At 35.0% G+C, this 18,399-nt stretch overlaps 1 protein-coding gene across 5 annotated transcripts in view; it reads left to right on the top strand.

Annotated features, from left to right (window-relative positions):
* LOC125668460 (receptor-type tyrosine-protein phosphatase kappa-like) overlaps window positions 1–18,399 on the top strand; it is a 184,206-nt gene that overhangs the window by 85,090 nt on the left and 80,717 nt on the right. For 3 of the 5 annotated variants that reach the window (XM_048902659.2, XM_048902660.2, XM_048902661.2), the window contains one exon: window positions 1,731–1,833. In XM_048902659.2, coding sequence (XP_048758616.2) covers window positions 1,731–1,833 — 103 coding nt within the window. Of the gene's footprint in view, window positions 1–1,340; window positions 1,834–18,399 lie in introns of those variants that run through there. The other 2 variants (XM_056164259.1, XM_056164260.1) reach the window with 2 other exon arrangements.

The raw sequence follows: 18,399 nt of genomic DNA, 5'->3' as shown, positions 1-18,399 counted from the left end.
GCAATTTTCGTGTTTAATGATAAAGCATGTATTATTAAAATCATCATTAATGGGGGGTCTGGCTCTAGAGTGAGCCTTCCCCCAGGAAGACTGGCCCCTTTTGATTTTCAGATTTATCGGCTTTGCCCTTGTAGAGTTATTGGAAGAAGTTTTTGATATTAAAGATAATTGCACTTTCAATGGCACACAATTACTTGAGAAGAGTTTCATAGAATTTAAAAAGTAATGCTCAGATTAGGAAGAGGAGGACCCCTTTTGATTTTCAGATTTTATCAGTTTTGTAGTTACGGAGTTGTGGGACTTGGATTTTTGTCCCCCACCGCAATGCAGAAGGGGACAAAGAAATACTGGTGTCCATCCCACTTCATTTTGTGGACGCAACTCTTCAGAAACCACTCAACAGATTTTGTAGGATTGTTAGCCACCATGTGTAGTTGATCATATTACACCGCCATTTTGATATGACAATTTTTACAGAGTTATGGGACTTTGTTGAATTTGTACATCTTTGCTACATTATAGGAACATTTTGTGGACGCAACTTCTCAGAAACTGCTCAACGGATTTTGTTCAAATTTTGTAGAATTGTTAGTCACTACATGTAGTTGATCATATTGCACCATCATTTTGATTTGACAAATTTTACAGGAGTTATGGGACTTTTGTGCTTCAACCTTTTTTGCGGCGTAGGGGCCGGGACATGGCTACGTGTAGATAGCAATCTTATTTAAAATGTTATTTAGTTTACAGCATATTCTATGGCACATGATATCTCCCAGTCCAGAAAAAAAATTTATAGGGTGGATATACCAACTATGTCGATTCAGCTGACCAGATACAGGTAGTTCGGTGATAGAGCACCTGATGGATGTATTCATTGTGGGGACGTTTCCCTAGTTGCTTGGCTAATACTTTTAATCATGTTTCAGGGGGTTAAAATTTTGATACAAAGTGGATAGTAGTACCCCATGTTTAAGCAAACTGTGATATCAAGAAAATGATTTAACATAAGATTTCTAAAATTTGAATGAAACATATTTCAAAAATCGATGATTTCACTTGAATTTTCATAAAGCCAAATCATATATAGCTGTGTTTAACGCTTGAGTGTTTAGGTACAAGATACATGTATAGTATATGTAGCTTTTTCATCAGTAAATCGTCATTCAGGGTCGATTGAATTAACACACTCTTGCAGCTAGTGATGAGGCTTTAATCGTGACGTTTATTATACCTATGGAGACTGTAGAAAGCAATTTTCTGGGAAGGGTACCTGTTTTAAGCAATTGCTAAAACAGTCTGTGTCAATCTTTGGGGATGGAAAATCATTGTCACTTAATTGTCCCGTAAGACAAGTGCTTTTAAAATATGATATAAAAAATAATGTTTTAGAGAGAATCCAGCAAGTGAAAATAATTTGATTAGTTTTCATTATCGAATTTAGGTCTCAACTAATTGTTCTGTCAACATGACAGAAACTTAAGAAATTCTTGAATCTTTCCTTTGCATTGGAATTTCTGCTTGTAAAGGGGCTGATATTTTGTCCTTACCAGCTGAGCTAGCAAAGATGACAGCTAGTGCAGGCCTTACTGGTTTCGTCTCTGTGATTTTGGAAATTAAGTGTCTAGGAAGTTTTGTGGTCATTATATTTGAGATCTCTGTAGAATGGAGGTCATCTAGTAAGATATATCTACATCCTCCTTATCTAACATATTTTGATCATGTTGTAGGTGTGTCTGTGGAACAGGCCTCAGACAATATTCTGCTATGGGCTATGATATGTGCCTTCGTTACAGTCTTTGGTTTGGGTCTAGCCACGTGTAAATACTTCAGGTAAGATTTTGCCATTGTTACATTCTTTAGTTTGATTCTAGGGACTTGTAAAAACCTCTCATCAGGTAAGATATTGTTTGACTTTGACCTTACATAACAAGAACCAATTCCATTTTCTCAACCAACAGATTTCTAAATCCGTATTTAAATAAATGATCCAAGAAACTATCTGTTGAATTGTAGTAAATTTAAGGTCAAGGTCAAAAGCCTACTGCAGGATCATTGAGTTTTGATCATCAGCTTAAATCTTTGTATAACTTGTGTCTATTCTTTTACATATTTAAATAATGAGCCAAATCTAAATAAAGTTTTGTTTTTTTTGCCAACTGCAGGATTAATTTTCTTTTCTATTAAAAAGCAACTAACAAATAATAAATTGTGAAACTAAAATGTTTTTTTCAGTTTTCAAAATGATTTTAGTTTTCAGATTTGAAATTGAAAATTATAATTGATATTTGTGACCTATTTATTGGTACAAGTGTAGTCAAAGATGTAAATCTTGGACTTATTTTTCCTTTGAAAGTTTTGGATAGCATCAACAGAGCTAAGAAGTAGGTACAGTTTCTAAAGTCATCTAGCCCAAAATATTGATGATTTCACTTGGAGCTCAAATCCTGGTATTCAATTTAGGAATAGATTAGCAAACCTAAAATTTGCACAGTTTGATCAGCAAAATGATTTGTGTCATATGACGAGAGCTTGAAGTCGGCATAAAATTGCAAAAATGCCATTTTCAATGAAAATATCCACAAAGTCAGGTGGTTTTCCTTTCAGAAAACATACAGCGCATGCGTCGAGCAAATTCATATTGAAGCATGTTTTTCATCTCAAAATAATACACAATATATATCATTTTCATTTTGCTCGACAAATGCGTACATCTTTTCCTGAGCAATAATTTGTATGACATTTAACAGTTTTCAGGCTTATTTTGAGAAAAAGGCGGGAAATGTCTTATTCATGATGTCATAATGCTATCCGTTTAGGACTATCATTCTGATTTTGTTGACATAGTATACCTGGCATTTATTTTACTTTCTTAAAACGCTGATTAAGGTTAATTCCAGACACATTTTATAGAGAGAAAATTTTTGGGCCTTTTTATGTATACAACCGTATCTTGTTCTTTACAAACATAATTTAGTCATTAAATGGTTTGATACTCATTAATTACTGAGTATGTATAGAGGATGTGTACATAATTATGTTATTCTATATTTGCAATGTCCAACAAGTTGAAATAGGAGATATATTTGAGAGGGTTTGTAGAGCAAATACACACACCATTTCAACAAGTTTAAAATCACACTTTTATGTATGTTTTATGATCCCCTTGCAATTCATTGTGAGAGGGCACATGTGACAGGCCTGATTGTGTGTGGGTTAGTGTGTGTAACACTGAGCTCGTAAACACTCTACGTCACATTTTTATGCTCGATATGATAATACACATGTTGCTTTATTATCAAGGAGGGAGAACCCTATTGGATTTTACGGTCAAAAGATCAAGGTCACAACGGGACTTCATAGAAAAAGCTTGTGGACACACTACAGGCCACATATTTTTATGCTCCCCTTCAAAGAAGAGGGGCATATTGGTTTGCACCTGTCGGTCGGTTGGTCGGTCTGTAGACCACATGTTGTCCACTCAATATCTGGAGAACCATTCACTTGATCGTAATGATATTTTATATGTGGGTTGGTTATGAAAAGAAGAGGACCCCTATTGTTTTTCAGGTCAAAAGGTTAAAGGTCAAGGGTCAGCCTACTCTGGACATACAAATATACTGTCCGCTCAGTATCTTTAGAACCCTTTGCTTGACAGACATCAAACTTGGTACACTGGTACATCTTAAGTAGTAGATGACCCCTATTGATTTTGAGATCACCTGGTCAAGGGTCAAACTGGACATAGGAATATATTGACCACTCAATGTCTCGAGAACCTTGCTTGACAGACATGAAACTTGGTACACTGGTATATCTTTAGAAGAATATGACCCCTATTGATTTTGAGGTCACATGGTCAAAGGTCAAGGGTCAAACTGGACATTGGAATATACTGTTTGCTCAATATCTTGAGAACCCTTTGCTTGACAGACATCAAACTTGGTACACTAGCTGGTACATCATCATGAGAAGACGACACCTATTGATTTTGAGGTCACTTAGTCAAAGGTCAGGGGTCGAACTGGACATAGGAATATACTGTCCATTCAATATCTTAAGAACCCTTTGCTTGACAGACATCAAACTTGGTACACTGGTACATCATCAGGAGAAGATGGCATCTATTGATTTTGAGGTCACATAGTCAAAGGTCAAGGGTTGAATTGGACATAGGAATATACTGTCCGCTCAATATCTTGAGAACCCTTTACTTGACAGACATCAAACTTGGTACACTGGTACATCTTCAGGAGAAGATGAGCCCTCTTGATTTTCAAATCACATGGTCAAGGGTCAAACTGGACATTAGAATATACTGTCTGCTCAATATCTTGAGAACCCTTTGCTTGACAGACATTAAACTTGCTACACTGGTACATCATCAGAAGAAGATGACACCTATTTATTTTGAGGTTGCATGGTCAAGGGTCAAACTGGACATAGGAATATACTGTCCGCTCAATATCTTGAGAACCCTTTGCTTGACAGACATCAAACTTGGTACGTCTTAAGGAAAAGATGACTCCTATTGATTTTGAGGTCATCTGGTCAAAGGTCAAGGGTCAAACTGGACATAGGAATATACTGTCCGTTCAATATCTTGAGAACCCTTTGCTTGACAGACATCAAACTTGGTACACTGGTAAATCTTCAGGAGTTTATGACCCCTATTGATTTTTAGGTCATATGGTCAATGCACTCTTGACATAGGAAGATATTGTCTGCTCAATATTTTGAATTGATGATACTACTCTCAATTAAATTATGTGTGTGTATAACCCTTTTCAATTTTGCACCATGGGGGGGGGGGGGGGGGGGGGGGGCATATGTGTTTTACAAACATCTCTTGTGCTTGATTGATTTGATTCTACCTAGGTAGCTCAGTTATCTAGAGAGGATTTACCCTATTGATTTTGGAATCGAAAGGTGAAAGGTTAAGGTTACTATGGGATTTCATTTAAAAGCTTGTGGACACTCATTGTGAGGGGATATGTCCTGCCAGCTTGCTTATCTTATACTTAGTACTTTTGAATTTCTTCCTCTGTCCATACCACTGATTTAACTTTCTTTAAGGTTGCATCTTGTTTGATCTTAATAAATCTACACAACATCCAAAAATATCTTCATTCAGCAGATTTTGGATAACTAAAAGCAAAGATATACCTAATGATGGGTGATATACCCCACATGTATGAGGTACTAATATATTTATCAAATGGCTATGTTAGCTAGGGTATAGTTTCTCACATTATCACCAGTGTGAGGTCGACTTTACTCGTGAGACAGCCATGTGAGGTTTTTCTGTCTCACACTGCTGCAACGTCATTTGATTGTGACATCATATATTTTCTCTGATTTACGTTACACGGTGAAGTAAAAATATTTTGCATTGTTTTCTTTAAATTTTAATGTAGTATAGCTTTCTGGTGGATAACCTTGGGTTTTTTAGTTTACACTTACAGTGTAAATCGTTTTCGGTTATGCTTTCTGCCTATATATCTAATTAGTTTTTGCAACAAATTTTAATAATTTAGAATTTTCTTAAAGCTCCAAAATTTATGCACTAAACTGTAGGTAAAATGTGAGAAAAATAATCCTTCATTATTTACTCGTGTGGGATAGGGAAATTTCACCTCTGGAAGAAGAATCTTGTCCCCTCGGTGGAATTTCCCTATCCCACACTCGTACTAATGAAGGATTCTATTAATCTCTTGTGTCATCCATTGGATAAACGTTTGCTTTATCCAACAAATCAGCACAGCACAAGTATTATACTGGTGTCTTTTTTCTTCTTCTTTTTTTTATAGATATGATATGATAAGATTTCCATTTTGAATGGTGAAGGCTGATATGCATTTAGAGAAAGTAACAGTACTTAAATGAAATTAGCAATCAACTTGCAATTTAACCCATCAATATATTCTCTTTCAACAACACTGTATATTTCATAAGATTTACGGTTTCCAGATGATTCCATTATTTGAGTACATTTGGCTTATTTGAGAACTTATATAATCTGAGTATAACCAATCAAATCACAGTAAATTGCCTTTTGGCACTAAAATATGCCTGCAGTTGTATAATAATTAGTTCTTTAGAGGGGTTGGATAGCATATTTACTACTCAGGGGAATAGTTCTACTATCCTGGAGTGCAGAACTTTATTATGTCTCTCCTTCATTCTTGTGACATAGTGAAATCTTGTCCTCAGACTGTACTATAAAAATTTATCCAAATCATGTCCTTGCCATATCTTATGTACCATATTTCACATGGGATTCTGATATTTGACATGTAGATACATTATCATAATGAGATGTGTCATTTACCATTGTGGCCTTCATGTGACCTTGGATAATTATCTCAAGGTCAAATTCTTAGTTAGATTTAGCATTAACTTGTCCTTGTCATATCTTACTATTTTACCAAGAATTATAATGTTTGTATACATATATATGTATTGTCATTTGAAAATGCCATTTACCATCGCGACCTTCATATGACCCCGTAAACTATTTGAATATCCATTATAATCACATTGAATTAATTTGATAGTGTTGGCAATTAGAAATATCTGATTTTGAACGTAAAAGAAAATTGGAAAGATTCAATGAAATTTCAATTTTTCAAAAATTTTAAATCATTATAATTTGAATTATAACTGCATCCTATCGATTGGATAACATTTATTTCATACCGATTGTGAGGTTTTTCTTGGCACACTGATTTTGACTATGGATTACCTGATCAAGACATATTGCTCATGGCAGGTGTAACCAGTTGACGGGATGCTTACTCCTCCTAAGTACTTGATCCCACCTCTGGTGTGTCCAGGGGTCCATGTTTGCCCAATTGTTTATTTTGTATTCCTTGTGGGTTTATGGGATTGATCACTGTTCATTATCTTTGTCTTTCATTAATGATTGATTTCTCAGGTACCAAACATATGAGTGGGGAGAGAGAATTTTAATGATTTATTACGATTTTTCAAGAAATTTCAAAGTGTTCAAGTATCCATTTTGATGACATCTATAATCAATTTTATAGCATTGGTGAATTATACCACAGATTCCATTTACATGATAGAAGCAACAAAAATTAAAAAAAACATAATGAAAGATTTCATGAAGTTAGAGTTTCATATGTTTTAAACGGTTTAAATTGAATCTAAATCACTTCTATTCAATTCGATGACATTTGCAATCGTATCTTTGGTTCAAAACTTATGATTGAAGATAAAATTTTGAAGATCTGTTGAAATTTGATTTTTTTTAAATTTTAAAATTGTTTCAATATCCACATTAATCAACATATATATATATATATATATATATATATATATATATATATATATATTGTTTTGATAATATTTTTGATTGGTGTCTGAATGGAAGAGAAAATTGGAAAGATTCAATGAAATTTTAATTTTTCAAAACTTTTGATATGAATTTCCATTAATCAAATTCAATCAATTTCATAATGTTGGAGATGATATCTGCTTCGGAATTTAAGTTTTAAAAAAATTCATAAATGTTATAAAAATGAATATTTTCTAGAATTTTAATTTGTTTGAAGTTCTATTTCCATTCTATCAACATCTAATCGATTGGATAATATTGGTAATTATAGTATCTCTGATTCCGAGCATATGATATAAACTGTTTGAATTTCTAATACAACCTCATCCAATTGATTTGATAAATTAACCTGCAAATTAAGATGATATCTCCATATGAAAGAAATATTCTCAGTATGTTAAACAACACAATCATACAATCTTCCACATATGTTATTGAGCAGAAACTACATATCAAACAAGACATATCATTTATTGATTTTCATCTATAATATCAAATTTTTGTATGGAAAACAAGTATTCTTTACTTTTTGAAGGGAATTAATCATATGCTTTTGTCTACTATTTATTAGCTCACCTGAGAAATTAACTTTTTCTACCACAGGCTAATTTTAGCCTGTGGGTAAAAAATCCACAGGTTAAAATGAAAACCTACAAGCTAAAATAAAAATAATGATGCAGTGCTCTTTTTTCATGTTTTTTTTTTTTTTTAAATCAATTACATGTATTTTCCCCATCATTATTCATTACTGAGCCTTGTGGGTCAACAGGCATCGTTTGGACAAGACACTAAGTTACGTAAGTCATGTTTAGGTCTCTTGATTATCGCACCTCTAATCCACAACCTGTTTACCGCAGGTCCAATTTCATGCCACATCAGAGTTGTCACTAGTGATTTTTCAAAGCGCATCCGGGACTCATGGTTTTATAAGCAGCACGATAATGAGCCCCATGGACTTTTTTGATAATCGTCTACGCGGTGAGCAGTGCACTCGTGTCATCACTACAACCCGACCTCAATATGACAATGAATTAATTTAGATAGGACATTCTCATGATTCTGATAAAAATAACTACCGGAAGACTTGGTAAAACATAGACTCCGACTTTTTTTTTCTTCTTAGATCAATGAATAACAAAAACCTCATACTTAGAATTCAATTTAATCACCCCTATAGGTGAACAGGACTCGTGGCACATGTATTTTTCAATCATAATGCGATGTCCGACCTCTAAAGCATTTGTTTGACTCCGAGTTTCTTAAAAATCGTAAACGAAAAATCCGGATAGAAACGGTTGTTGAAATCGATCGTTCATGTAAGCGTTTGTATGATTCAGAGTGCAAGTTTAAGAAAAGCGAATGGCGCATTGCCGTATAAAACGGATACGATACGATCATAGTTTGTAAATCACCACTCGCTAAAATTTTCGAGTGTCCACTATTTTTACTCGCTATTTTTCAAATGTACTCGCATTTTGCGAGTATTTCTCGCTAATTTCGAGCCCTGCGCCTGTTGTCCGTCGTCTGCCCGTCTGTCTGTAAACTTTTTACATTTTTGACTTTTTATCCAGAACCACTGGGCCAATTTTAACCAAACTTGGCCAAAAGCATCCTTGGGTTAAGGGCTTTCAAGTTTGTTCAAATGAAGGGCCATGTCCCTTTCAAAGGGGAGATAATCACAAAAATGCAAAAATAGGGTGGGGTCATTTAAAATTCTTCTTCTCAAGAACCACTGGGTCAGAAAAGCTGAAATTTATATGAAAGCTTCCTGACATAGTGCAGATTCTGTTTTTATAAAATCGTGGCCCCAGGGGGTTGGATGGGGCCACAATAGGGAATCAAAGTTTTACATACAAATAAATAGGAAAAATCTTTTTCTCAAGAACCACTGAGCCAGAAAAGCTGAGATTTACATGAAAGCTTCCTGACATAATGCAGATTCAAGTATGTTAAAATCATGGCCCCCGGGAGTAGGATGGGGCCACAATAGGGGATCAAAGTTTTACATACAAATATATAGGAAAAATCTTCTCAAGAAAACTACTGGGCCAAGAAAGTGGAAATTTACATGAAAGCTTCCTAACATAGTGCAAATTGAAGTTTGTTAAAATCATAGCCCCCGAGGATAGGATGGGGCCACAATGGGGGTAAAAGTTTTACATATAAATATATAGGGAAAATCTTTAAAAATCTTCTCAAAAACTTACTGGTCCAGGAAAGTTGAAATTTATATGAAAGCTTCCTGACATAGTGCAAATTCAAGTTTGTTAGAATCATGGCCCCCGGGGATAAGATGAGGCGATAATAGGGGATCAATTTTTACATACAAGTATAATGGGGAAATCATTAAAATCTTCCTCTGAAAAATCATTGGGCCAGAAAAATTTACATTCACATGAAAGCTTCCTGACATAGTCCAGATTTAATTTTGAAAAAATCATGGCCCTTGGAAGTAGGTTGGGGTCACAATAGGGATCAAAGTTTTACATGCGAATATATAGGAAAAATCTTTAAATATGAGCCAAGGTGACTCAGGTGAGCGATGTGGCCCATGGGCCTCTTGTATTCTTATTCACCAGTTCAGACGAACATTAATTATTCATAACTTAAAATTCAAACACATAGATAAGAACTGGCTCGCCTGTGCTTGTGCAACAGCTTATGATTTATTGCATATACAGTAAAGATTTGTGCACATCACTCCGTTACTTTTGAAGTGGTATCGACATTCTACAAACAAAAAAACCCACCAAATTAAATCAAAACATAAAGAACATTTAAGGGATAGGGAAGGAGTCTGTTGCACGTAGAGCAGTGAAACATTGAATGCCTCAAATTTCTCGCATCAGGACACAGGTAAACTACCTGTTCTGCACGAGATCATTTAACCCTTTATTAATATTATATGATATCCAATCGAAAACATTATACTATTTAATGACTCCTAAAAACATGGAATATAAACACTAGCATGTGTTTATCTTGACATTTATGAATACATTTCTGTTCTAAGACTATTCACCAATTTAAGTAAACAAATTATTTATAAATTAAAAACTCTAACATGAATGTAGGAACTGGCTTGCCCGTGCTAGTACGTGCAAGAGGCCTTGAACAATAAAGGCAGAAAGAATGACCCCCTCACTTTATATACCCAATTTTTTGTAACCAGAAGTTGTTGCTTAATATTTTATGCTACATCACTATCTTTAGCTGAATCTGATTTCCATCACCTGTAGGGTTTTTTTTTCAATATTCGATCACAAATACCTTGATTAGCCACAGCAGTAGCACCACTGGCCCAAAGACGATGTAGCCGAATTTTGATTTATCTAAATTACCCATGAAATGTGAGAGCATCCAGAAGAATGTTCCTATATAAGATATTAAACACTTTTCTCCTCTTAATACATAGGTAACTTTTACAGCGAGTGATAGGCCTATTAAACAAAAATTGATTAGATTGATCACTAATGTTTGCGAGATTGTCATTCTTACAGGACAAATTAATTTCTTGTGTGCATGATATAAGGATCGACTTCCCTCTCTATAATGATCCATCTTACTTTTATAGATAAAAAGAGACAAAGAATAATCTAGAAAACAAATATCTAATCTTTTCAAATTAACAAGTTCTGAAAATCTTAAAAGAAACTTGCGAAGCTTATTAAACACATGCAACACGTTCTCATATCTAAATAAGAACACGATTCACTGCCAGGAAGAATACATGTGTGGCAGTTATAATGGGATCTTTCGTTTTTAACACTGGCTGCCCAATGGTTCTGTGGCAACCTTCTCTAACAGATGCAGAAAGTTCAGATGAACACGGATCAGGAAGTCCAGCCATTTTATGCACCCAGCTGATCACATAAAATGTCTCATCAGAGGTTCCTGTAGATTTGCAAGGATTGCCAAGACTTGCTAGATACAACAAGACTGTGAAATCCGTAGTAGGAAGAAACAAAATATGATGTACTAAATACCACTTACAAAAACTGCCTTGGATTCCGGATACCAACTCAACTTTGTATCACAAACACTGGCAAACCTATTGATAGTGCGAGGACCCCAGACCTCGTAGACAAAATTGAAAAAAAAATTCCAGCTGTTTGCCAGTCTTCATTATCGACCAAGTTAGAAATTTAATCTGCTTTGATGTGTTAATCCGCAAAACAGTAAAATGAAAATATGAAAGAAAGTTTTTGACGGATTTTGAAAAAATTAAAAGTGCTAGTTTTTGTAGATGTATTTTGGTTCTATTTTTGTTTTAATTTTACATGATTTTGATTATCTGTATGCCAAAATAAACTTTTTCCCACAAAATGATTTGTAAATGATTGTAAAGGCTAACTGAATACAATGTAGCTTTGAGTTCTCTTCACATACAACTCTTCATAGATTCATGCTTTGAGCATGCTTTATGAATTTTTTCCCCTGTTGACATCTACAGTAAATGCACCAGCCACAATGTCGCTTGCATCTGAAAACACAAGAGTTCAGGCGGCCGTTTCACTAAACGATCGTAGATCGTAAACTTAGACTTAAATGTGAACGTAGCACGTATGACCGTTTCACTAAAAGTTACGATTTACGATCAGTACTGATCGTAACCCTACGAGTGGTCCAGGGCTATTGTAAGTGCTCTTACATACACGTAAATGAGCAATATGGCCGCCGTGCTGGCCTGCCTGAGATCATTTTGTGGTAGTATTTACCTGAGTGAGTTTGTTTATACTTTGTAGGAAGAAAACAATTACAATGACTTGCAGTCTGCTTTTGCACAAAAATATTGTACAGTCCGAGCCCGAATCTAAATCAATTAAAGTTGTCCTTCTTTGTTACGCACACATAAACAGAGTTCGGTCCAAAACGGGCCTAGCCCCTGTGACCAGTCTGCTGAAGTAAATGTAAAAGCAATGAATTCATATTTTAAAAAATGAGAAGGGGGGGGGGGATTGTCCATATATCAAACTTTGCATGTAATGATAATGAGAACAGTTGTTAGAAAAGTAATATGGGGAAGGGGGATTGCTACATGTGCCTGCATCACCGTTAGATTACATGTATATTTAACATTAGGCAGAATTCAAGTAATTCTCATAGACATGTTCAGAAATTAAGTTTCTTTAGAAACAGTTCATTTAAATCCGAGACGTTGCGATTCGACATACTCAGCTATTTTTTTTTTCTTCTTCGTCGGATCAATACCTTTGATACAAGTGACTAACTGCATATTACTAGCTGCAATAATGTAGCCCTATCCAATTTTTTTTTATTCTGACGTTTTCCGGATACTCTCCCAAAAAAAAAAAAAAATCGGAGAGGGCTACATTATTGCAGCTAGCATATTACATACACATTCGAATGATAAACTTTTACAAATTTTAAGGAAAATATGATAATAACATGATTTGTCAATGGGAGAGGGGTTAAAATCCCAATTCTGCAAGTGGAACGTTTCTGTAGTTTTATGGAGGTCGTTAGAAATTAAACATACAAACTAGACCAATATGTATACACAGAAAAGGGACGGGTCATTATCGGATCCTTGGGGTTCTGACCCCTTGTTATAAAGTGCAATCCCGTGGGGATCCGGGTTAGAATAGGTCCTCAGTACCTCTTGCTTGTCGTAAGAGGCGACTAAATGGGGCAGTCCTTTGGATGAGACTACAAACACTGAGGTCCCATGTCACAGCAGTTGTGGCACAATAAAGATTCCCCCCCCCCCCCCCCCCCCCCCCATGCTCAATAGCCGTAAAGCGTCGAGTATATAGGCCTAAATTTTGCAGCCCTTCACCGACAGTGCAATATCAATAATAATTTTGATAAATGATCTGGAATATACATCATCACGTAAAGAAGTTAGCATATGTTTACGTGCCTAAACGGAAAAAAATATATATAAAATACAAACGCATGGGGAAAATAAATTGAGCCCATGATTTGTTTGAAATTTATACAAATAAGTGAATAGATATGTCATTAGTGTTATAGCGTATTTTACAACAATGATTAAACGCCGGAGTTCTTGTATATATCCATGGTTTGATGCAGGATAAAATTTTCTATACTTGTGTGCAATTTTATTTCAATTTTATTATTTTTTTTTTTTTTATTCAATATCATTTCATTTTCTTCTTCTTTTATTCTTTGAACATAGTTTACTTGACATTTAAAATTCTAAAATGTAAACCTTTTATGTTATTTCTTATATATAATTTTTTCCAAAATTTTAGTGACATGAAAGTCAATAAAAATTATCCTATCAATGGTAAACATTCTAGGAATTTTCTTTACGTTACACTAGAGATCGGGCTCAAAATTTCCATTATTTTTGTTGACAACTTGCACAGGTTACTGCAGACGATAAAGATATGATTAAAACCATAAGAAAATAATAAATGGATATTTCTTTCCGTGGTAGGATTAATTTTAAATCTACCTTCATAGAGAAAAGAGTTCTAAAAAGTCAGACGTAAATCGCAATCGTAAAAAGTATTACGACTACGATAGGTTTCGTGAAACGCTCGTATATGTGCGGGTCAAATGATCTTAAACGTAATCGTACGTTTAAGATCTACGATCGGTTAGTGAAACGGCCGCCTGAGTCTAAAACTGCAATACCAATACAGTTATTTCTCGAATTATCGCCACTCAATTCATCGCCATTTTCTTTATGACACCACATTTTTCTAAGAACGTCTCTCATATTACTTAAAATTCTTGTTGAAACGCCAAATTTGTTATCGCCATTTGCCACGATCTTTTTATTACAAAAGTCTATATCAAAGTGTTAATTATCTCGATAAACCGCCATGGGTGCACGTGATCAATGATGCGGAAAATTGGTCATTATCGATCTCCAGCATATATACACCTGGACAGGAAGTACCCAGTATTAAATAAACAAGATCATTACTCAACATAACCGTAGTCTTGTTGTTTTTATCTCATTGAAAAATATTTCAGTTTAGCTATGGCTTCGCCACGAAAGAGGTTTCTGTTTAATTTCTAAGAAAATAAGCAAATTATTACATACCACGGAAACCATCTGAAATGTACACAACAGGAAATCTCCAATTATTCTACTGTTTTATGCAAAAAGTCCACAAAAAGGAAGATGATGAGTGATATTTTGGCTGCAAAAGATTTGGCTTTGAAATACTTGTCGATCTGATCTTCGTCCAGTTAATGACGGCTTACCTACCAGGAAACAACCTCGTGGTGCGCTAAATACCGACACTGGACAAGGTTTACTTAAATAACTTGAAACATACTGTGAATATGTATCTTGTTTTGAAATGAAGCCTTATTATTGATAAAACTATTTCAATCGCGCTAGAGAAATTTGGAAAAATAATTACGAGATATTTTTACATTACGTTTGTACATAAAGGAAAGATAACTCTTACATATACAAGAAAAGTATCTCTTTTTTCCCAAGATGGCGGAAATTCAATTCATCGTCAAATTCGTTATAATGCCATAAATTCAAAAGAACAAAAGGTGGCGGTTTATCGAGAGTTGACTGTATAACTGCTTCTGGAAATAAAACACATAACAAATGATCCCAGTGGGTTTTGCTTTCAATTGCTAAATAAATGTGTCTGGTCATTAAACTTGTCATGTTAGCAATAACTGGTGACACCGAAAAAAAAATTCCCACCACCTTTGCAAGGGCACCACCTGTAAAATTAGAAAATCTGTCAATAAGAAATTTGATTGAATCATTTATTTAGTTTCTGCAATTCTTATAGATCTGTGGTATACTAAGAAAAAATGAATGCAAGTCCCACACCAAGCCTATTTCCACTCTAAACACAGAATGGGCTGAAAAATAGATTTATCTATATAAATTATACATCAAAATTAGCAAACCTGCTTGAACTAGGATTTCTTGCACAAAATTAGATACATTTACACAAGTTTGTAAGTCTTTAACGAATCCCAGATCATCATCTAGATATAAGATGATTTCGATACCGTTTGTTCTCCAGTATTTTGCAATGGCTCTTAAGCACTTTGTGAAGGTGTACGGTGCTGATGTCAAACTGAAAGGTGAAACATTAAAGCAATAGAACTCACTCTTCAAACTGAAAGAAAATTAAGTAAGTTGCTTTTACAGATGTCTATTTGGTGATAGCCTGATTTCAAATCAAATTTAAATTTCCAAAACTGGAGATGTCTAAACAAACTTCCTTTGACCCTTACCAATGTCTGGTGAATTTTCAAATATGCAACTTATTACACAATTAATTATAGACCGAATTACATGAAAATTATACATTCTGATCATCCGAACTACTGCGTTGATATGTTTGCACTTGAGTTGCCCGACTTTGATGGGATGTTACACAATGACTTCCAATGTCCAAGCTTGTGACAGTTGTAGTAAACATCGTACGGAGAGGCTCTTTGCAGTTTAAGGGATGAAAAGAATGATTAGAAACAGTCCTGTTATCAGATGCAGTGGAAGTGATGATGGTGGATTCATGTATGGTTGGAAACAGCATTTTTATATGTCCATCTGTCCGTTTGTCAGGACTTTGGAGGCAAAATACAAAATGAACTGTGAGCTCCAGGATCTGATAACTTGGTACATTTAATCACCACGATGAGAGGAAGATGCCTATTTTTTTTACTCAAGGTCAAGGTCATAGTATCACTTCATAGGAAAACCTTGTAGGCAGGATACAGAACAAATCACATGCTCCAGGATCTTACAACTTGGTACATTTGATTACATGATGAAAGAAAGATGCCTTTTGTTATACGACCGTCAAAGACAGGACGTATTATGGTATGGCTCTGTCCGTCCGTCCGTCTGTCCGGACCTTGTAGGCAAAATGCAAAGTGAACTTTAAGCTCCAGGATCTTACAACTTGGTACATTTGATCACAAGATGAGAGGAAGATGCCTATTGTTTATCAAGGTTCAAGGTCATATCATTTACAAGGAAAACCTTGTATGCAGAATACAGACCGAACTATTGGGGCAAGGATCTTGCAACTTCGTACATTTGATCACCATGACGAGAGGAAGATGTTTATTGTTTTTCAAGGTCAAGGTTATAGTATCAGTTAATAGGAAAACTTTGTAGGCAGAATACAGACCAAACTACTGTGGCTAGGACCATTGAACTTGGTACACATACTCCTCATGCCAAGTGGAGGACGCCTTTTGTTCTTCAAGGTCGATGGTCAAGGTTGTAGTTTCACTTAATAGAAAAACTTTGTTGTTCAAGGTCAGGATACAAGCTGAACCGTTGGAGCTAGGACCATCAAACTTGACACACAAACACCTTATGCCAAGCGAAGGATGCCTTTTGTTACTCAAGGTCAGAGGTCAAGGTCATAGTATCATTTAGTAGAAAAACCTTGTTTTCGTTTTCCATATTTTTTGTCATGAATACAGGTATTGCCCTGAAATTTTGTCAGAACCTCCCTCTTAGGGAAATACATAATCAGTTCACATTTCAACTTGATTGGTACACCGTGACCTTCTTCAGGGTTAAAAGTAGGTCAAGTAGATTTCTTCTCATCATGGATACAGATATTGCACTGAAGGTCTAAACGGGGTATGTTGTAGCATTTGTGGTACTCTCGTTATAGTAGTAGAGAATGGTAGTTGAAATGTAATTGTAAAGTGATGAATTGAATACATGGAATCAACATAAATAACCCCACCTCAATACAAAAAATTTTGTGCTTCTAAAATGTTTTTGTGAAGTCATCGTCTCCCCTTTATTAGCCTTTAGTTTATTTGATTTATATACTATACGCATAGATGCGTTGATTTCCATATGCTTTTTAGAGTAACTATGAGTTACTCATTAGAAATTAGACAAAAACATACCTGCTATTCAAAATAATCCCCCCCCCCTTATTTAAAACCGGGAAGAATTTGGCCAAAACTGTACCTACTTATTTGTTAAACTGTACAGCTTAAATTAAGAGCTAAAAGCACTGTATACAAAACTCACAATTCAGTTGAAAGTGAGTACATTATAGTTGCACGAGTGGTCCTTGTCCAACAGAGTGGTCACTTTGACTGGTTCAGAGAGAGAGAGAGAGAGAGATTTACTTGACATTAAGTTTATTTCAGTCAGCATTTATTTATTTTATGCGGCTGCAGACTTGTTTTTTATTCTGAAGTTCTGAAAATTGTAAATCACTCTGAATACACTTTTTTGACCCTTGATGAATCTTAAGTCAATGCAAATGATCATATACTGTGTCCGAATCAAATTTCATTTATGAAGAATCTGTGGTTGTCAAAAAAGACATTTTCTGTGGCTGTTGTTGCATTATAAATGGTGAGAAAGTCATTCTTTTCCCTGACAAGCATGCATTGGATCCATCTGATCACATGACTGAATCTGATATTGATTGATATTGTAGAATATAATGCAGAATTAATGGACAGATAGAAGGAAAAATCAGGAAATGTAATATTGTGATGTGAGCATGAATGGACTTAAATATTCTCCTCTCCATGTCTCAGTATTTCACTCCTCACTTATAAAGATACACAGTCTCGTTCGTTTATGACACCTTAGTAATAAAACATGCATGTATATGAGATTAAACTTGGACTTTGTGTCTAAATGTTTCTTCTGAGTGAAAGCTTTCCTGTTTGAAATTTGTCCGTCTGCCTGTTTGTCATCTGTAAAGAAGTGATGCAAGAGTTTATTGGTATACTGATATATAGTGTTTTTTTGTCACGATAGATATTGTAATACAGAGACCAGTATTTCGTACATGATTATGAATTCTAGAGGTGATTCATTTGATTGGTCAAACTATTAGATTACAATGACTGGAAATGTTAAGGACATGACACTGATGAACTGGGCAAATTTCGAGAACATAAAACTTTATCTTAAATGCATGGATAAAAAAAGATTTTTAGGTCACCTGAATCACTCAGGTGACCTATTGTAATTGGTCGTCGTTCGTCGTGTGTAACAATTTAACATTTTTAACATCTTCTGGACAACTACCTCTAATTCTCTTCAAATTTGGTATGAAGCATCT

The sequence above is a fragment of the Ostrea edulis genome, chromosome 4 (assembly GCF_947568905.1).
Source record: "Ostrea edulis chromosome 4, xbOstEdul1.1, whole genome shotgun sequence".
Taxonomy (NCBI): Eukaryota; Metazoa; Mollusca; class Bivalvia; order Ostreida; family Ostreidae; genus Ostrea; species Ostrea edulis.
The sequence above is the reverse complement of the archived record's forward strand: the minus strand, read 5'-3'. Positions and strand labels throughout refer to the sequence as shown.